The sequence below is a fragment of the Salvelinus sp. IW2-2015 genome, linkage group LG21 (genome assembly GCF_002910315.2).
Source record: "Salvelinus sp. IW2-2015 linkage group LG21, ASM291031v2, whole genome shotgun sequence".
Classification (NCBI taxonomy): Eukaryota; Metazoa; Chordata; class Actinopteri; order Salmoniformes; family Salmonidae; genus Salvelinus; species Salvelinus sp. IW2-2015.
Window position 1 is genome coordinate 2855684 of NC_036861.1, and position 22331 is coordinate 2878014.

At 44.4% G+C, this 22331-nt stretch overlaps 1 protein-coding gene across 2 annotated transcripts in view; it reads right to left on the minus strand.

The window, feature by feature from the left end:
* Positions 1–596: 596 nt before the first annotated feature.
* LOC111982327 (alpha-1,6-mannosylglycoprotein 6-beta-N-acetylglucosaminyltransferase B) overlaps positions 597–22331 on the minus strand; it is a 46665-nt gene continuing 24930 nt past the window's right edge. The window contains exons 3-9 of one of the 2 annotated variants that reach the window (XM_070433821.1): positions 21114–21244; positions 11465–11623; positions 10747–10893; positions 10450–10566; positions 4189–4263; positions 2430–2716; positions 597–1721 (exon numbers count right to left, since the gene is read on the minus strand). In XM_070433821.1, the coding sequence (XP_070289922.1) occupies positions 1523–1721; positions 2430–2716; positions 4189–4263; positions 10450–10566; positions 10747–10893; positions 11465–11623; positions 21114–21244 (1115 nt within the window). In that variant the 3' untranslated portion in view covers positions 597–1522. Of the gene's footprint in view, positions 1722–2429; positions 2717–4188; positions 4264–10449; positions 10567–10746; positions 10894–11464; positions 12243–21113; positions 21245–22331 lie in introns of those variants that run through there. The other variant, XM_024013892.2, reaches the window with a different exon arrangement.

Consider the following 22331-nt stretch of genomic DNA (forward strand, 5'->3'; position numbering starts at 1 on the left):
AGTACATCTGACAGTACATCCAATACCATAGACATCCACTGTTATGGACCACTATCGTCACTACCATAGATGTCAACCTCCATAGACCTATCAGAGGAAAACCATTGCACTCTCCCAAAGGATTCCTACTTGGCGTAAAAACAGTTTGCTCCAAGACTCCATAGACTTGTAAGGTATAATTGTATGTACAGTGTGTACAGTATGTTTCATATTCGGCTTCTTAGTAGAGGCCAGCTACTATCCTACTATGAGCATTGGACTGGTACATTAAGGGTCATGTTGGATCACCCACTCACTTCCCAAGGTAAGCACAAGTGTTGTGAACGCTGGCCTCAGAAGTGCATGTCTGGTCTGGAAAACCAGAAAGCAGAACAGATATCTGATTTCCTCCCCCCTCCAACGCAACATATCGACAGTCTCATCCCCTGCTTCTGGCTGTGGAGGAGTGGAAGATCAAACATCTCTTATATCTCTCTTTCTCGTGGATGGATGGGCAGGGGAGGACAGGAGGGAAATGGTAAATGAGCAGCCGGAGATGAAAGAAACCAAAATATTTACGAGCCATGACAAGACCGACAACAAAACGACAGTGACGCTTTGATCTCGTTTTAACTTTCCGTTTTTATTTTTTATTTCCGTCACAAAACCGCCGAAAGGTTCTCAAAAATCCCCTTTTCTAGCAGTAGCAGGGGTCAAAACGTTTGCTTTATTCAAAAATAAGCTTTAATCTGTTTTAGTCCATTTTAGCGCAACAGAGCTGATTGCATTGACTCRGTTGGCAGTCAGGGTTATCTTAGTCGCACAAAAGAAACATTTCATCTTTAAAAGGAGGAGAGAGTCTAGGGAGAGAGTCTGAGTGTCCATCATCCATTGTCAAAGCGCAGAGCCAAAGAGAGGAGGGGAGAGGAGATTGGTTATTGACCCGAAGTTGGCGTTCCACTCAAAGGTCCCGTTTTCTAGGACACGTTTTCTCCCCCGGGTCAATTACTCTCTTAACTCCCTGGTCTTGGAGGGTTAAAGTCAAATTATTGATATTGTAGCAGCAAATCAATGATCTTCCGGTCAGTGGGTCTCCTCTAGGTAATAGTTAGGTAGCTAGCTAGATGGCAATATAGCCGTTTCTCTATTACTGTGTATTGCTGTGGCCACATGGTGAACGGTTATACTCGTTGCAATATAGTCCAGCACATCTCTCTTAGGCCAGTGAGGAGCTTTGAGGCAAACCATCCATAGGCTCATATCAGATTTTTTTTTGTCCATTTAGAAACCAAGGAAGGATGGGTGGGGTGGGGGGGGGGGGGGGGGGGGTTGACTATGGGACAGGATAGCTCAAACCAAGTCTTTCAGTAGGGGGGTCCTTCTGCTTTAGCCACCCCCTCTCCTAGCATCATAACCAGGGCCGGTTCATTTCATAGTCCATAGTTTATAGTCTACAATTCATAGGCTATAACTAGAGCGTCTGGAGTTGTTCCTAGCCACTTAGCTGGGTTAGGCATTCATTGGAAAAACTCCTGGCCCCTCCTCATAAGCAGTCTCGGCAGAGGGCAACCTGGCCGCGGCGGTAGTCCCGGCAGGGGCAGAGGCGGCGGTACTTGGGGCTGAGGCCGGCACAGCTGTAGAGGAGGGGGTCCTTCTGGAGGCCGCACTCCCGGCGTAGGACGGAGAAGGCCGGGAACACGTGGTTGACCTCCGCCTCCACCACCTCACACTGCACCTCTAACCTGGTGGGGGGAGGGGAGTGGAATGTTTGATGAATGGAGGGGGATGGGGTGATGCATAGAGGGTGTTTGATTGAGCGATACAGAGAGAAAGAGAGAGAGAAAGAGAGTCCAAGAGCGGAGGGGGAGGACGAAAAGGGGGAAGAGATGGAAGGGGGAACCGAGGGGGAGAGAGAGAGAGACAGACGGAGAAACAGAGAGAGACGCAGACACAGAGAGAGACAGGCATGAAGTTAAAAAGGAACCCAAGATAAAGAAAGGAAAAATACGTCGAGCAGGATGGGTGATGAAGAGAAAGACAAGGTGAAAGGGAAAGATAAGAGGAGGAAGAGTTGACGTTGCTGTGACACTCTTATCGTCTTCCGCTGTCACTACAGATCTCTAGATGGCGCCGACAAACCACCTGACATCACTGAGAAGACTTTGAACCTGACATCCTTGCTGTAGCTGGTTGAGTATTACGCCCACAGACAGCCCTTAGGGAACTAACCACTGTATGGTAACATTTGAGTGGTGTGGTGGTTACAGAGGTCAGAGAGCATTGTGTATGATTGTTAGTGACGTGTAGTGATTGTGTGTTTCGAATGTCTGCATATGTGTGTGTGTGGCTGTTAGAAACGTATGTCCAATGTGTGTGTGTGTGTGTGTGTGTGTGTGTGTGTGTAGGAATATGGCTTAATATGAAAACAGGTGTGCCAAGCTGCCACTCACCCGCGGAGGGCCTCCCTGTTATTGACGAAGCGGAACAACGCGGGCTCACACACCAGGTTGTCACGCTGGCACGCCTCCACACACGACTGGCCCTCCTGGGACGCCAGCAGCCTCAGGGAGCTGAGGGGGGGCCAGGCAGGGGGGGTGTTGGCGTTGGGGGCCCAGGTTAGGGCACTGGAGTTGGGCAGCAGGACAAATTGAGGCCCAGGGCTAGCCGGACTACTAAGCCCCAGCTTGGAGGAGGAGGAGTTGGCCGGAGGGAAGGGGGCCTCGGGGGCGCAGAAGTCCTGGAGGGAGAGGAGAGAGAGGGGATGTTGAACAACACAACACATAGGTAGTCTCTCGTGCTACCACGCACAGGAGATTTGTTTCTGGGTGCCGAGATTCCATTATACAGAATGTGGTATTTTTGTTGACGGTGCAAATGCACGCACAGACGCCAAGTTAGCTACGCACATCCACATGCACGAATTGTCACTCCCGCACTACACAAACACGAAAGCCAACACAAATCAAAGCCCGCTGACACTTTTGCCTTTAGCTGTGAATAGATCTACATTTCCAAACACTTCAGGGCATCGCGGGACAGAAATACAAAATAAACAGCCGTTTCTCTAACCTCCTCTATACTGCACATCACTCTAAATAATCTGCCATCAATCCTTCACCTATTCCCTGACAAAACTCATCTGGGTCCAACAGCACCAGAGAGATAACTCGTTTCGAAACATGAAAGAGAACCGTTTTGACATATCAGCCCGACCGTTTTAATAGCAGTTCTGACTGGCAATTTGTCAGACACATTAAACAGATTAGAGCAGAAATATCAGAGTCTGATCGTGACAGTTCTGTCCGTGTCGGTCCTACTAAGGTCTGAGAGGAGTCAGCGAATAAGAGTGACCCGGCTCAATGTATTTCACTGGTTTGTGACCCACTGACACCGTCCCCGGTCAGAGGGGAATACGCAGCCGAAGAGTAAACACACACAGGAACTTTATTTAAACACACTGAGGAAGATAAACACMGGGATGGTTCTGTAATGGAAACAGAGAGGTTATGAATATTCTATACASTAGATAAATACACGGGGCTGAAGAGATATTTTCAGAGTACGATAGAATGGGATGTGGGACTGTATCTAACAATGACCCAATAAACATGTATTACATAGTAACATTAGATTAATGACTAGCATGGCAGTGGTCCTGTGTGGCTCAGTTGGTAGAGCATGGTGCTTGCAACGTCAGCGATGTGGGTTCGATTCCCACAGGGGACCAGTACGAAACGATATGCACGCGCTAAGTCGCTCTGAATAACAGCGTCCGCTAAATGACTTAAGTAAAAATAATGTCAAGGACCGTGTATTTACACAAATAGTAGGCTATTGCACAGAAACACACAAGAGCACCCCCCCGGGTACACATTTTGGTTTCGCCCTAGCACTTCACAGCTGATTCAACCTGATTCAACCAACGCATCATCAAGCTTTGATGATTTGAATCAGCTGTGTAGTGCTAGGGTGAAACCAAAACGTGAAACCGGGGGTAGGGGACCGGGTTTGGGAAACCCGGGTCTAGTCCACAATGAGAATCGGTGTTGATTAGTGACCTCTCCAGGTTGATTACAGACAGAGGTGAGTTAGTGTGTGTGGTAGGAAGGCATTTATGATAATTTGTTTTGGGACAAACAGACACGGTTGAGTGCCTGCATGTATGTATGCTTATGTGTGTGTGTGTGTGTGTGTGCACGGTGAACCTACCTGATGCTGTATGTAGGCGTGGACCCTCTCCAGCATTCCCTCGCAGGTGTACTCATAGGGTAGGTATGGCTCGACCTGCAAAGACACACACCCACACACCCAGATTCCCACAGATCAGAACATTTCCACAGAATGCGTTGCCAGGCAACCAGCATAACACCACTAAATGACCATATTTTCCAAATTTCAATATTGTTTGGCCTGTTTCCCCATCGTTCATCCTAATTGCAATAAATAGCCACAAATGGCACCTAATTCCTTACACAGTGCACTACATAGGGTGCCATTTGGAAAGCATCGTGGCCATTTTGAAGTGGGTTTGGCTTAATTGCAGTGGGTGACTTGTGTGTAAGTCATTTTGTTGTGTCCCAAATGGCAGCCTATTCCCTACATAGTGCACTGCTTTTGATCAAAGCCCGATGGGTCCTTCTGGAGGCATGATGGGTATAGGATGCAATTTGGGACGCACTCGTTTGCATAGCTATTCATTTGCATCGACGTTCATAGCTATTCAACAAAAGGGTCACCGTTGATTTGTCGGATTAAAGAATATCAACATGGCTGTAATTCAACAAAATACTAATTATTTCTCTCTCTAGCTGAGGCAAAACACACCCACATACCGACTTGAAACTGTAAATGAAACTAAACTCAATAAACTAACTGGAAATGAGCTTCTTGATCTAAATGGAAATTACAAAAATGATCTGAAAACGGAAACAGATTGTCTTATATTATAGTTCCCCATTTTAATTTATTAGGACCATGTAACAATGTGGATCCGACCATTCCATTCTTGTGGGCCGGCTAAGGAGTATTGGTGTCTCTGAGGGGTCTTTGGCCTGGTTTGCAACTACCTCTCTCAAAGAGTGCAGTGTATAAAGTCAGAAAATCTGCTGTCTCAGCCACTGCCTGTCACCAAGGGAGTACTCCAAGGCTCGATCCTAGGCCCCACGCTCTTCTCAATTTACATCAACAACATAGCTCAGGCAGTAGGAAGCTCTCTCATCCATTTATTTGCAGATGATACAGTCTTATACTCAGCTGGCCGCTCCCCGGATTTTGTGTTAAATGCTCAACAAAAGGCTCAACGTAATCTAGCATGGGAAGGATGGTCATTTGAATCAGAGTTAGTTTGGCAGCTGGGGTGAAAGAGGAGAGATTAAGATAGAGGAAATCAAGCCTAGATTTAACTTTAGCCTGCAGCTTTGATATGTGCTGAGAGAAGAACAGTGTACCGTCTAGCCATACTCCCAAGTACTTGTATGAGGTATGAGGTAACTACCTCAAGCTCTAAACCCTCAGAGGTAGTAATCACAACTGTGGGGAGAGGGGCATTCTTCTTACCAAAACACATGACCTTTGTTTTGGAGGTGTTCAGAACAAAGTTAAGGGTGTCCAACAAGCTTTCTCTACCCTTAACTTTGTTCTGAACATCTCCAAAACAAAGGTCATGTGTTTTGGTAAGAAGAATGCCCCTCTCCCCACAGTTGTGATTACTACCTCTGAGGGTTTAGASCTMMAMGTAGTRACCTCATACAAGTACTTGGGAGTATGGCTAGACGGTACACTGTTCTTCTCTCAGCACATATCAAAGTTGCAGGCTAAAGTTAAATCTAGGCTTGATTTCCTCTATCTTAATCTCTCCTCTTTCACCCCAGCTGCCAAACTAACTCTGATTCAAATGACCATCCTTCCCATGCTAGATTACGGAGACATAATTTATAGATCAGCAGGTAAGGGTGCTCGAGCGGCTAGATGTTATTTACCGTTTCAGCCYTCAGATTTGCCACCAATGCTCCTTATAGGACACATCACTGCACTCTATACTCCTCTGTAAARTGGCCATCTCTGTATACCCGTCYCAAGACCCWCTGGTTGATGCTTATTTATWAAACCCTCTTAGGSCTCACTCCCCCCTATCTGAGATATCTACTGCAGCCCTCCTCCTCCACATACAACACCTGTTCTGCCAGTCACATTCTGTTAAAGGTCCCCAAAGCACACACATCCCTGGGTCGCTCCTCTTTTCAGTTCGCTGCAGCTAGCGACTGGAACGAGCTGCAACAAACACTCAAACTGGACACTTTTATCTCAATCTCTTGGACACTCTTACTGACAGTTGTGGTTGCTTTGTGTGATGTATTGTTGTCTCTACCTTCTTGCCCTTTGTGCTGTTGTCTGTGCCCAATAATGTTTGTACCATGTTTTGTGCTGCTACCATGTTGTGTTGCTACCATGTTGTTGTTATGTTGTGTTGCTACCATGCTGTGTTGTCATGTGTTGCTGCCTTGCTATGTTGTTGTCTTTGGTCTCTCTTTATGTAGTGTTGTCTCTCTTGTCCTTTTCTTTATTTTGAATTTATAATCCCAGCCCCCGTCCACGCAGGAGGCCTTTTGCCTTTTGGTAGGCCATCATTGTAAATAAGAATTTGTTRTTAACTGGTTTGCCTAGTTAAATAAAGGTTAGATAAAATAAAAATGATTATAAAATGATTATTATTATAATACCGGGATTGTGTGTTTTCTTTTTAGCACGAGCGACTGAATACAGTATTACTTAACTGGATGTCCCTTTGGAACCAAGTGTCTCTGATAATATGTTGTAATATTTCAAGGAAATACATTTTTGATTAAGCACAAATAGTTATGTTAAACTTTTCCATTAGGAATACGTGGAGCCTGAACGTACAGACTACATATTAATAATGTATTCCCTCCAGTTTTAACAGTAGATCACATATCTAATGTTCCAAATCTCACTTGTAAACGTTACATCACTCAGTAAATCATGTTTTAATACAAAATGTTTAACTGCATGTGAAATCGGACTTTTCCAATTTCAAATAAAGAATAGCAAATGTGTAGAGAGGATGTATGAAAAAAGTTACACATCACAAATCTGATCAAAACATAACACTTTATGAATCATGTATATAAACTAGCACAGAAATATGCCTCACAACATTTGCTTTGGTCTAAGCAGAGAGAGGCACAGTCTTGACCTCCCTCATTTCCTCCCTCCCTCCCTCACTGCCTCCCATTTATTAAAGAGGGATAAATATGAGAACAACAGGTCAGTGGGATGGACAGAATGAGAAAGGGGGAACATAGAGAGAGAGAGAGTGAAAGAGAGAGACAGAGCAAGAGAGAGACAGAAAGAGAAATGGATATGGATTTATGTGAACATGAAGAAGTGTCAGCCAGAAGAGATTGCTTGGTCTGCATGGCTGAGCATGTGGAGCCGCCCTGGACAGAGAGCCAGCCCACAGACAAACAGGGGGAGTGTGCAGTCTCCAGTGAGGGGTGAAGTGGCCCATCAGCCATCTATCACTGGAGTGACAGACAGGCAGACAGACAGACAGACAGATGGATAAACAGACAGGGCAGCCATCTCTCAGTGGAATGACAGACAGACAGGGCAGCCATCTTTCAGTGGAGTGACAGACAGACAGACAGACAGACAGACAGACAGACAGACAGACAGGCAGGCAGGCAGGCAGGCAGACAGACAGAGAGTAAGCGCTGGGGCACTAAGCTATGGCATGTCTGACAAGACACAGCAGGAGAGTGGAGAACACACACACATTTAGAGACACACAGACACACAAAATCACACACACACAAACAACACAACTTTATAGAGGCATCTCAATCGGCCTGTTTGACCTTTTGCTCAACTTCTCTCAACCTCTCACACTCCCTGTAGCCTCAAGCTGACTGCAGGTTCCCATTAAGCCACATTTACTGCTAATTACTCCTTGGCTGTGGACACACTGTTTCCCAGTAGCATACACCACTGTCCTAGGTTAAATCATTGCAGATAGTGCTTCTTCATATGGAGCTTCCGGAGGTGCACTTGGACCATGTTAGTTTGTTGGTGATGTGGACACCAAGGGACTTGAAACTCTCAACCTGCTCCACTACAGCCCTGTCAATGAGAATGGGGCCGTCCTCGGTCCTCTTTTTCCTGTAGTCCACAATTATCTCCTTTGTCTTGATCACGTTGAGGGAGAGGTTGTTGTCCTTGCACCACACGGTCAGGTCTCTGACCTCCTCCCTATAGGCTGTCTCGTCGTTGTCAGTGATCAGGCCTACCACTGTTGTGTCATCGGCAAACTTAATGATGGTGTTGGAGTCGTGCCTGGCCGTGCAGTCATGAGTGAACAGGGAGTACAGGATGGGGCTGAGCACGCACCCCTGAGGGGCCCCTGTGTTGAGGATCAGCGTGGCGGATGTGTTGTTACCTACCCTTACCACCTGGGGACAGCCCGTCAGGAAGTCCAGGATCCAGTTGCAGAGGGAYGTGTTTAGTCCCAGGGTCCTTAGCTTATTGATGAGTTTAGAGGGCACTATGGTGTTGAATGCTGAGCTGTAGTCAATGAATAGCATTCTCGCATAGGTGTTTCTTTTGTCCAGGTGGGAAAGGGCAGTGTGTAGTGCAATAGAGATTGCATCATCTGTGGATCTGTTGGGGCAGTATGCAAATTGGATTGGGTCTAGGGTTTCTGGGATAATGGTGTTGTTGCGAGCCATGATCAGCCTTTCAAAGCATTTCATGACTACAGACGTGAGTTCTACGGGTTGGTAGTCATTTAGGCAGGTTACCTTAGTGTTCTTGGGCACAGGCACTATGGTGGTCTGCTTAAAACGTGTTGGTATTACAGATTCAGACAGGGAGAGGTTAAAAATGTCAGTGAAGATACTTGCCAGTTGGTCAGCACATGCTCGCAGTACACGTTCTGGTAATTCGTCTGGCCCTGTGGCCTTGTGAATGCTGACCTGTTTAAAGGGCTTAGTCACATCGGCTGCGGAGAGCGTGATCACACAGTCTTCCGGAACAGCTGGTGCGCTCATGCATGTCTCAGTGTTATTTGCCTCGAAGTGAGCATAGAAGTAGTTTAGCTCGTCTGGTAGGCTCGTGTCATTGGGCAGCTCTCGACTTTGCTTCAATTTGTAGTCTGTAATGGTTTGCAAGCCCTGCCACATCCGACGAGCATCAGAGCCGGTGTAGTACGATTCAATCTTAGTCCTGTATTGATGCTTTGTCTGTTTGATGGTTCGTTGGTGGGCATAGCGGGTTTGTTATAAGCTTCTCGGTTAGAGTCCCACTCCTTGAAAGCGGCAGCTCTAGCCTTTAGCTCAGTGCGGATATTGCCTGTAATCCATGGCTTCTGGTTGGGGTATGTACAGTACGTACGGACACTGTGGGGACGACGTCATCGATGCACTTATTGATGAAGCCAGTGACTGATGTGGTGTACTCTTCAATGCTATCGGAGGAATCCCGGAACATATTCCAGTCTGTGCTAGCAAAACAGTCCTGTAGCTTAGCATCTGCTTCATCTGATCACTTTTTTATTGATCTAGTCACTGCTTTAATTTTTGCTTGTAAGCGGGAATCAGGAGTATAGAATTATGGTCAGATTTGCCAAATGGAGGACGAGGTAGAGCTTTGTATGTGTCTCTGTGTGTGGAGTAAAGGTGGTCCAGAGTTTTTTCTCCTCTGGTTGCACATTTAACAGGCTGATAGAAATTTGGTAAAGCGGATTTAAGTTTCCCTGCATTAAAGTCCCCGGCTACTAGGAGCGCCGCCGCCTGGGTGAGCGTTTTCTTGTTTGCTTATGGCGGAATACAGCTCATTCAATGCTGTCTTAGTGCCAGCCTCTGACTGTGGTGGCATGTAAACAGCTATGAAAAATACAGATGAAAACTCTTTCGGTAGATAGTGTGGTCTACAGCTTATCATGAGATACTCTCCCTCAGGCGAGCAATAGCTTGTGCACCAGCTGTTATTTACAAAAATACATATTCCGCTGCTCCTTGTCTTACCAGACGCCACTGTTCTATCCTGCCGGTACAGCGTATAACCAGCCAGCTGTATGTCGATAGTGTCGTCATTCAGCCACGCATAAGATATTAGAGTTTTGAATGTCTCGTTGGTAGTTTAATCTTGCGCGTACGTCATCGATTTTATTCTCCAAAGATTGCACGTTTGCTAGCAGAATGMAAGGAAGTGGGGTTAATTCGATCGCCTACGAATTCTCAGAAGGCAACCCGCCCTTTGGCCCCTTTTTCTCCGCCTCCTCTTCACGCAAATCACGGGGATCTGGGCCTGTTCCCGAGAAAGCAGTATATCGTTTGCGTCGGGCTCGTCAGACTCGTTATATGGTTGTACAATCCTTCCCTGGTGCAACATAGTGTGTTTGGTCACTGCCAAAGAAACCAATGAGTCAAGAAATACATCATGAAATAACTGTACCTTGGTATTCATGATCTCTCTGATGGCGGCGTCAAACTCCTGGGAGTTGTTGTAGTCTACTGTCATGACGTGGGGCCGCCCGATGTACTGCTCTGCATACGGGTGCTGGGACGACACCTGAGAGGGGTGGAGTATAGAATTAGTAGAACATTCCAGTTTAAAGCAATATTCTGTGAGGTATGAGTGGCACATTTGGTGTACAATCGGGAATGTTGGTAGTTTGTTGAATTTCATTGGTTAATTTTCAATTGAAGAGTGGTACAGTACTAGATACGGTGTTGACCAATGGGAGCTCACCTCTCTAGACGTTGGCTTGCCTCTGAAGAACTCGTGATTGAGCGAGCTGTGGGGTGGGTGGAACTTGGGCTGCAGGTAGATGCACCCATTGGCTATGGCCTCCAGAGGGGCGGGCCCTTCGTAGGGGAAACCAAACCCGATGAAGAGCTGGTGGAGGAGTCGAAGATGATACTAGTTAGGATAACCATCAGTTATTTTATTAATGCTTGCCAATTGAAAATGCTGCCATTTACAGATATACCAGGGACTGGAAGGTAACTGTGTGTTGGCCTTGCGTAGATGCTGTTGTGGTTAGTGCTGGTGCAACAGTAGTGTGTGTGGAACTAGTGTGTGTGTGTGTTGTGTGTGTGTATTATGTGTGCGTGCATGGTGCCTGAATGTGTTTGCACATGTACAGATGTAGGATCTTAATTTGAGCCAGTTTGCTCCAGCAGGAAAATAATCCTGCAGCAACAGGAAATATGAATTATTATGAGGATTATAATGAATGGACATTGTTTGTAGGGGTTGATACATTTTCCGTAACTGAAAATCAAGTCTGAATTTCAAAGTGGAAATTACAAACTTAAGAAGCCTTTTTAAATCTCAAATACACTTACATTTCCTGCATTGCAGGAAAGTTYTCCTGCAACAGGGTGATCCAATTAAGATCCCGCATCTGTAGTGTGTTACCTCTTGTGTATGTTGTGTATGGTCTAGTGTGTGTGTGTTCCAGTACCTTGGCCTTGCGGAGCAGCGTCTGCAGCTCGTGCTGGGGCAGCAGGCCGTGGTTTTTGACGTAGGCAGGCACCTCGGGGGGGCGCTGGGTCTCGTAGTACACCGTCCCGTGGACCTCCATGTACCTGTGGAGGATCTGGAGAAAACCCTCCTTACCCTGCTGATAGACGAGGGAAGAGAGAAAGAATGTAAGAAAGTGAATGGGGAGTTGGTGAGCGAGGAGAGGAAGTGGGACGGTGGAAAATATCATGAGTGAGTGAGAAAGGAAAGGGAGAGAGTGAGTGGGTTGAGTTTGAGGGAGAAAGTGGAGGAGCAAGTGCGATGGGAGAGGGTGAGGTACGGAGGGAGCGAGAGACAGAGAGGGAAAGAGAGATGGAGAGAGAATGAGGGAGGTAGAGATGGAGAGCAAAGGAAGGAGTGAGAGATGGAGAGGGAAGAAGGAGGGAGGATGAGAGGGTGGAGGTAGAAGAGAGATGGAGAGGGAAGGAGGGAGAGATGGAGAGGTAAGGAGAGAGGGAGAGATGGAGAGGGAAGGAAGGAGGGAGATGAGAGGGAAGGAGGTAGAGAGAGATGGAGAGGGAAGGATGGAGGGAGAGCTGGAGAGGGAAGGAAGGAGGGAGATGAGAGGGAAGGAGGTAGAGCGAGATGGAGAGGGAAGGAGAGACAGAGAGAATGACGTGATTAGAGGTGATGCGTTAATGGCTAATGTGTGTGGTTGTTTATGAGTGTACATATAAGTGGCAATGAGTGTGTGTGTGTGTGTGTGTMWMWGTGTGTGTYRYCGRGWMAWWYRYCWKTYWGWGTMTWTYTGTGTGTGTGTATGAGTGGTTGTGAATTCACTGAGTGAGTGTGTGTGTGCTGTGTGAACGTTAGCATCTTCACACAGAGAGAGGCAAAGCCATTGCCTGTTAGTGAGCGCAGGGCATTTAATGTGACAGACCCCTTTAGAAAACCCAAAGACACACACAGTGCCGCACTGCCGTGGGCCGTCAATATGAATGAGGTGAGGTGCTAGGGATCTGGCATGGTTTCCTGCACACGTGCGCACACACACACACACACACACCCTTTCTCTCAATCCCTCTCTATCTCATCACACACATTTGGCCCCTAGCGTCTCTTCCCGGCGCCAGAGAGCGAGGCGTCCATGTAAGGACGCAGGGAAAAAACACTGGCAGACTGCCAGTACCACCCCAGGCACCCAGAGGGCAGCAGCAGCAGAGCACAGCATTAGCCAGCCTGTGACAGCCGGTTCCACTCATCTCCTTACTGGCTGCTATGACATCCCTCTCCCTGACCTATCTGTGGAGCTCTCACACGTCTCTACCTATCTGATTGGTTTATTCAGTGGTTTATTCGGATGCCCATTGGCTTTTGCTGAAGCATCAGCTACTCTTCCTGGGTTCCACAAAAACACAAAACATGACGGGTAACAAAACACCGATACACTGATGGACAAGGACAGTCACAAACATTTCATCTACAACAATAAACAAACAATAATACAAAATAAATAAAAATAACAGTATGAACGTGTGTGGGTGTGTCTTCATAGTCCCGTCGTTCCATCATGCAGTAATGGGGCCTTAGGAGTACAGACTATAAAACAGCAAGCCTGCCCATACATTGAAATGAATAGATTATGCCCATACATTGAAATTAATAGATTATGCCTATACATTTTGAAATAATAGGTTATGCCCGTACATTGAAATGAAAAGATTATGCCCTACATTGAAATGAATAGGTTATGCCCGTACATTGAAATGAATAGATTGTGCCATACATTGAAATGAAATTGTGCCCATACATTGAAATGAATAGATGTGTCCATACATTGAAATGAATAGATTATGCCCATACATTGAAATGAATAGATTATGCTTGTACATTGAAATGAATAGATTATGCCCATGCATTGAAATGAATAGATTATGCCCATACATTGAAATGCATAGATTGTGTCCATACATTGAAATGAATAGATTATGCCCATGCATTGAATGAATAGATTATGCTTGTACATTGTAAATGAATAGGTTATGCCTGTACATTGAAATGAATAGGTTTGGCCTGTACATTGAATGATAAGGTTGTTGCCTGTACATTGAAATTAATAGATTGTGCCCATACATTGAAATGAATAGGTTATTGCCCGTACATTGAAATGAATAGATTGCGCCCATACATTGAAATGAATAGATTGTGCCCATCCATTGAAATGAATAGATTGTGCCCATCCATTGAAATGAATAGATTGTGCCCATCCATTTGAAATGAATAGATTATGGCCATACATTGAAATGAATAGATTATGCCCATACATTGAAATGAATAGATTATAAATAGGGAGTACACATATCTATTGTGGCATACAAGCAAACCACATCTATGCACAATAACAGATGTGCTTTCTGGCTGATTCTATACAGTGCATTCACGTGCCGAAGCAACAGTACGTCTTTCTTCTGAGAGGCACAACCTTTAAACCCAACAGTGCATCTTAAGTGGATATGGAGGCTTTGGGTTTTTCGTGTGGGTGAGAGAAGTGCAAAGATGTTGACATAAAAGGGGATGCKTTTTGAGGTGGTAGATGTGTGAGAGTGTGTGCGAGTGCACTCGTGTGTGTGTATGTTTGTGTGTGTGCGCCCATGCGCTTCGCCTGTGTGTGTTTAAACATGGGCACCCTTTCATAGCTAGCCTCCACGTCTGAAAAASAAAACAACCCCCCCCACCCCTCAATGTGAATCAACCACAGCCCAGGTCTACTTATTGACTTCCTGCTTCCTGGATGTTAAGAAGCTTACTGTATCCCTGTTCTATTGTGTGCTCGCCCTGTAGGCTGTGCTGTAATTGGTTGGCTGCTGCGATAGATGGTTTCCTCTGAGGATTTRCCCAGCCAATTAGGAGATTAGCCAACGCTCTGAGTGCACCAGACACTATGAATTAGAGCCAACGAAACAGAGAGAGAACCACACACACACAGACGCGCACACACGGATGTAACCCAGGCTTAGCCCAGGCTAGCTAATCCTTGACCTGGCTTGACTGGGCCAGACCCGGGCCACATTAGTAATGCTAATTATCTAACCCGGACTCTATTCTCAGGAATCAGTTCATATAGATCAAGGTTGGGTTACGAGAGAGTGAAAAATCGGCCGGGACTCAGGGAAGATGAAAGGTTTATTTATACAATAGAAGTCAACCTGAACTTTGTGTGGTGGGTTTGAGCTTGTTTGACTGGGTTTCAACTCAAGTGAACTGGATGTCTTGCTAGGAAATGGCCTGTTGAGGGACTGTAAAGAGAGAACGAGAGAAGAGGAAGAGACATGGCTCTTGGATGTGTGTGAGGAGGAGTGTGTGTCTGTGCTGGAGGTAATGTAATAACGAGCTGGCGCACAGCCKAAAAAGTTATCAAATCAAGCTTCATTTATACAGCACATTTCAGACATGGAATGCATCGCAATGTATTTCACAGCAACAAAAAAAAGGAATAAAAAACGATGAAAATAAAAGCTGAAATATTTACTACACAACAAACATAAGATACAAAACAAAAGAATGACAAGAACTAAATGACTAAAAAGCCCCCTAAGGAAAAGCAAAGCTAAAAAGAGGCGTTTTAAGATCTCTTTTAAATTATGTCCACAGTTTGGGCCTCCCTCGTGTTCTCTGGCAGGCAATTCCAGAAGCTGGGAGCATAATAACTAAAGGCTGCCCAAAAAACACCCCTGAAAAGTTGGAAAGGGTGCTGACTAACGGCGAGTAGATAATTGTGCACTCTATATACAAGCTCCCAGTAATTTATTTGTGCAAACCAACGTTTCGGTATCACTGTGCCTTCTTCAGGGCGAACATACAGCAGTGGAGGCTGCTGAGGGGAGGACGGCTCATAATAATGGCTGCAAAGTGGGTGAATGGAATGGCATCAAACACATGGAAAACATGTGCTTGAAACCATTCCACTAATTTGGGGGGGGTGGCATGAACATACTGGCTCCAAAAACACACAGCACCTGCAGACCTCTACATAACTCTATCTTCCTCTCTCCATACTCACAATTTCCCTTGAACTGTTACCATCTCTCTTTCTACCTCTCCAACTCACTCCTGATTTTGAGGAGGCTGGTTGCCAGGACAAGGAGCGATATCCCAGGCAAAAAGCACAAGAAACCCCCTATGCCCATTGGAACACGAGATGAAGTCATCACAATATTGTTTACGGCTTTAGCCTGCCTTACAGGCCCGACTCACAAGGTTAACATTTCAGAAATCAATACTAGTACTATCCCTTKAAACCCAACACACACCTCTCCTCTACTCATGTCTCCATGATACGACTAAGCCCAATACCACATAGCGCAGGCAAGAACTATCGATTTGTTCGACAAATTGTCTCAAGCGGCAGAAAGAGAGACAGCAGAAGTTAACCCACCAAAAAACAACTGTTTCGAGAGCGTTGAGATAGATAGACCCACTACTTCATAAAATGGGCACGTGAAGTCTGGGTTTGCTCCAGTATATTTGATTGGACCAGGTGTCCTAGTCGCTCGCCCAGTATTCAATATTCAGAAAGACATCTGTGGCACCACACAGCTTCCCAGTCCAATAATTCATCTCTCTCTCTCTCTCTCTCTCATCACAGACAGCTGCATGCTAAGATTAGCAGTGGACTATTCAAACCACTTATGTCTTGTCAATTCACCATTCTCTCTAAATTAAACARGTATAAAAGAAAAGGCAAAGGAAGGCATTGTGACATTGTGACATTGTGATAGCAGCTTTATGGTCAAACTGACATTCACAAGAGTCTGTATCGTGTGTTCATAGATGTGTGATCATGGAGGAAACGATGAACTAAATGTATGAACCGAGGTTTAAAAGAGAGGGAACAGGGCTGGTGTGTTCGACTGAGAAGAGTCTTACCTGGAGCTGCAGCAGAATATATCATCCACCAAGATGCAATGGAGAGACGCACGGGAGGAAGAGAGGAGGGGATAGGAGAGAAGAGAAGTGTCGAAGAAGAGAGGGGAGAAGAATACGGAAGGGAATAGGGAATCGAGAAGAGGAAAGACAAGAGAAAGAACAAACAAATATTCAACTCTATCTGTCATGTATTACATTTCCCTCCTTCTGTTCCCATAAAGCGGCAATTGCTCAATATTCACACACTGTCTCTAAAACATCTTCTGTCTCGCCTTGAGATACAAGACTAAACCATTGAATAAGAATCCACGTGAATTGCCGCTCGCCAACAGTGGCAGAGAGAGAACAAAGCTAAGCCACATCTTTAAACAACATCCAGTTCGAGTCTCTCCCTCATCGAATATGCACTGTGAGCAACCAGGCTGCTTTTGAAAGGAAATTTGGCTGCAAATGAAAGCTGTACGACTCCGTTAAATGTATCCACGTGCGGCTGCGTGCCAAATGTAATATCTTCTACAGATAGTAGATACATGGCATGTCGATCGTATTATCGGTTATGCAGTTAACAGCTCTGCGCTATTGGTTACATCTCTGTGGTATATACCGGGGGAGTGAGAAGTGTGTGAGTGTTTAGGAGGGGTGTGGTAACATGGTGGATGAGGATGTGAATGTGGATAAGATTGTAACCCCTCTAGTAGTTTATATTGATTTAACCTCTTGTTCTTGACTGTAGCAAATGGAAAGGAGCTGATTTAACACGGTATGCTTCTCATCCATATTGAGTCTGTCTGTGAGTCTCCATGTGTCTATTGGACGGTCTGTCTAAAAACCTGTTTTTGCTTTGTCATTATGGGGTATTGTGTGTAGATTGAGAAGATTTTTTTTTTGAATAAGGCTGTAACGTAACAAAATGTGGAAAAAGTCAAGGCGTCTGAATACTTTCCGAATGCACTGTAAAAAAAACTATAAAGGCAACATGCAACAATTTCAACGGTTTTACTGAGTTACAGTTCATATAAGGAAATCAGTCATTTCCTTATATGACTTCCTTATGTGAACTGTAACTTAGTAAAACCGTTGAAATTGTTGCATGTTGCCTTTATATTTTTGTTCAATATAATATACACACACACACACACACATATATATATATATATATATATATATATACACACATATATATATATATATATATATATATACACACACACACACACACTANACACATATATATATATATATATATATATATACACACACACACACACACTACCGGTCAAAAGTTTAAGAACACCTACTTACTCAAGGGTTTTTCTTTATTTTTTCTATTTTGTAGAATAATAGTGAAGACATCAAAACTTTGAAATAACACATATTGAATAATGTTGTAACCAAAAAAGTGTTAAACAAATGAAAATATATTTTATATTTGAGATTCTTCAAAGTAGACACCATTTGCCTTGTGGACAGCTTTGCACACTCTTGGCATTCTCTCAACCAGCTTCATGAAATAGTCACCTGGAATGCAGGTGTCACTTGTTGTCACCAGGTGTCACCTGGAAACAGGTGTGCCTTGTTAAAAGTTAATGGGAACTCAGTGTGGATTTTCTTTCTTTCCTAATGCGTTTGAGCCAATCAGTTATGTTGTGACAAGGTAGGGGTGGTATACAGAAGATAGCCCTATTTGGTAAAAGACCAAGTCCATAATATGGCAAGAACATCTCAAATAAGCAAAGAGAAACGACAGTCCATCATTACTTTATGACATGAAGGTCAGTCAATGCGGAAAATGTGAATGTTTCTTCAAGTTCAGTTGCAAAAACCATCAAGCACTATGATGAAACTGGCTCTCATGAGGACCGCCACAGGAAAGGAAGACCCAGAGTTACCTCTGCTGCAGAGGATAAGTTCATAGAGTTACCAGCCTCAGAAATTGCAGCCCAAATAAATGCTTCACAGAGTTCAAGTAACAGACACAGCTCAACATCAACTGTTCAGAGGAGACGGCGTGAATCGTATTGTTGCAAAGAAACCACTACTAAATGACACCAATAATAAGAAGAGACTTGCTTGGGCCAAGAAACACAAGCAATGGACATTAGACTGGTGGAAAACTGTCCTTTGGTCTGAGTCCAAATTTTAGATTTTTGGTTCCAACCATCGTGTCTTTGTGAGACGCAGAGTAGGTGAACGGATGATCTCCGGGGGAGGAGGTGTGATGGTTTGGAGGTGCTTTGCTGGTGACACTGTCTGTGATATATTTAGAATTCAAGGCACACTTAACCAGCATGGCTACCACAGCATTCTGCAGAGATACACCATCCCATCTGGTTTGTGCTTAGTGGGACTATCATTTATTTTTCAACAGGACAATGACCCAACACACCTCCAGGCTGTGTAAGGACTTTTGACCAAGATGGAGAGTGATGGAGTGCTGCATCAGATGACCTGGCCTCCACATTCACCTGACCTCAGCTCAGTTGAGATGGTTTGGGATGAGTTGGACCGCAGAGTGAAGGAAAAGCAGCCGAAAAGTACTCAGCATATGTGGGAACTTCTTCAAGACTGTTGGAAAAGCATTCCAGGTGAAGCTGGTTGAGAGAATGCCAAGAGTGTGCAAAGCTGTCATCAAGGCAAAGGGTGGCTACTTTGAAGAATCTAAAATCTAAAATATATTTTCATTTGTTTAACACTTTTTTGGCTACTACATGATTCCATATGTGTTATTTCATAGTTTTGATGTCTTCGACTATTTATGTCTTACAATTACTGCTAAGAAATAGTTAAAAAAAAAAAAACTTATGACTGGTACTGTATGTATATTATATATATATATATATATATTCATATTGAACAAAAATATAAACGAAACATGCAACAATTGCGTCGACTTTACTGAGTTACAGTTCATATAAGGAAATGAGTCAATTTAAATATATTCATTAGTACCTAATCTATGGACTTCACATGACTGGGCAGGGGCGCAGCCATGGGTGGGCGTGGGTGCAAGGTCCACCCACTGGGGAGCCAGGCCCAGCCAATCAGAGTGAATTTTTCCCACAAAAGGGTTTGTTACAAACAGAAATATTTCCTGTTTCATCAGCTGTCTCAGACGATCCATCAGGTAAAGAAGCTGGATGTGGAGGTCCTGGGCTGACGTGGTTACACATGGTCTGCGGTTGTGAGGCCGGTTGGACATACTGCCAAATTCTCTAAAATGACGTTGGATGTGGCTTATGGTAGAGAAATGAACATTAAATTCTCTGGCAACAGCTCTGGTGGAGATTCCTGCAGTCAGCATGCCAATTGCACACTCCCTCAAAACTTGAGACATCTGTGACATTGTGTTGTGTGACAACACTACACATTTTAGAGTGTCCTTTTAACTGTCCCCAGCACAAGATGCAGCTGTGTAATGATCATGCTGTTTAATCAGCTTCTTGATATGCCACACCTGTCAGGTGAATGGATTATCTTGGCAAAGGAAAATGCTCACTTATAGGGATGTAAACAAATTTGTGCACAGCATGTGAGAGAAATAAGCTTTTTGTGCATATGGAACATTTCTGGGATCTTTTATTTCAGCTCAGAAAACGTGGCACCAAAACTTTACATGTTGCTTTGGCATTTTGCTCAGTATATATGCTGTATACTGTATTCACACATTAAAAACTCAGTCATGCAAAGCACAAATAAAACATCACAGATCACAGAAAAACATTCACATTCCTCCACAAATAAATCCCCAATCAATACTTTAAATTGCCCGAACGGCACCAGAACATCAAGATTAAACGTTTTCAGAATTCTCTTCCAGCAATACGGTGCATTAAAACTAAAAGCAGATTTAGCGGGCTCGGTGGAGACACTAGGAACCTCAAGAGTTAACCAATCCTGTGAACGGATTTGGCAACTCAGGTGTCTGTACTTTAACAGCAAAGTTAGATAAGACGAAAGTTCATAAAGTAAAGCCTTGGAAAATAAATGGGAGTAATGTAGAGATCTAAGGGTCTTTAGCGAAGTCCAGCTAAGCTTTTGATCCTGTATACAGTGACGAATATCAAAACTGTCGCCTGTAACAAACCGAAGGGCACTATGGTAGATGCATCCAAAGGTTTAAGAGTAGTAGCAGCAGATACAAACAAGAACAGATACAAATATTGACTTAATAATCTGCTTCCTGCTGCTTAGAGAAAGACACCATCTGTTTCTGTAGAAAAAGCCACCTTGAAATCTTCGCTTCTTATCCAGCTCATCTATATGTTTTTAAACGTCAAATCCGCATCAATCCAAATGCATAAGTATTCATTCTAAGAGCGCAGGGATATTACGGGTGCAATTTAGAGTACGAGCTGGATGACATAAAGCAGCTCTAGATTAAAGATCAGATATGCTTTATTCAAGAAGGGAATTTGAATGGCTCTACAAAAATCGAAAAAGATTTGACCCCCCCCAGCACTTTACCCGACTGCGTATAACTTTCTATGTCAGTGGGATAATTATCTCTCTGCATGCAGACCTGGATTGAAATAGTGTTGGAAATCTTTCAAGTACATTAAGTGTTTGCTTGAGCCGGCCTGGAGCGCTCGGTGTGCACTTTTGGGACTATCCCATTTCATCGGGCAAGCTAAATCAAGTACAGCTAAAGTATTTGAAATGATACATATTATTTGAACCCATGTCTCTCTGTGAGTGGATTGTGCGTGTGTGTGTGTTTTGCCTACCTTCCACATGCTGGCCTCCTTGCCGTAAACCACGGCCATGTTGTTGACCTTGTTCTGCATGATGCTACTCTTCTCCGTGTCGTTCAGCTCCTCAGACACAAAGCCCATGAACGAGTTGTCTGGAGTGTGGGCTGAGGAGAGGAGGGTGAGAGAGAGAGAGAGAGAGAGAGAGAGAGAGAGAGAGAGGAGGGAAAGGGCAGAGTGAGGGGAAGGGAGAGTGACAGGGGAAAAGATTGAGACAGATACAGAAGAGATAGTAAACACACAGGTGTATACCTTCATCTCATTTGAACTTGAGCTTAACAATATCCTCAGTGAAATGTGAAGAGGTTCTACTGATATTGATATGGCCTGTGCCTCAGTCTGATTCTAATATGCTAATTCAAACAGGAATTGTAAGTGTGGCTAATCTAAAAGCTGTCTGTATGCTAAAGTCCTGGCAGTGTTGTGTTAAGTGGTGTGTTAAACCTAGGTGGATTCTGCAGGTATCCATAGCATTACAATGCTGAGCGGTTTGGTTTGTATTGTGGGTGCATTATAGCCAGGTGGATAGGTACAGATGTAGGATCTTAATTTGAGCCAGTTTGTTACAGCAGGAAAAMAATCCTGCTACAGGAAAAGTTAATTATAATGTGGATTCTAATTAATGGACATTTTTTTGTAGGGGTTGATACATTTTTCGTTAGGGCAAATCAAGTCTGACATTTTAAATGGAAATTACAAACTTTAGAAGCTTTTTAAACTCTTGAATACACTAGATGTTTGCATTTCCATCTCTGCTGGAAAACTCTCAGCAACAAATCAGTGATCATCTGTACTGGTGGTGCAGAATATATAGCGATGCTAAGTGGTGCTGTGGAGGACGGAGTGGGTGAGGGTGGATAAAGTCAAGTGCTCAGTTAGCTCAATGACTTGCTATAAAAAGCAGAGCCAGTCAGATAGTGAAGGCCAGGGCTCTATGATGGTGGAATCCTACTGTGTCCCACTGTGGCCTCCTAACAGGAGGCCACGTGATGGGTGGTAGGAGTCCACAGTGTGATGCTGAGTGTTAGGAGGCCACAGTGATGTGAAGACGTTTTTTTTTTTTTTTTACCGTTATTTTACCAGGTAAGTTGACTGAGAACACGTTCTCATTTGCAGCAACGACCTGGGGAATAGTTACAGGGGAGAGGAGGGGATGAATGAGCCAATTGTACACTTGTACACTTACTAACAATG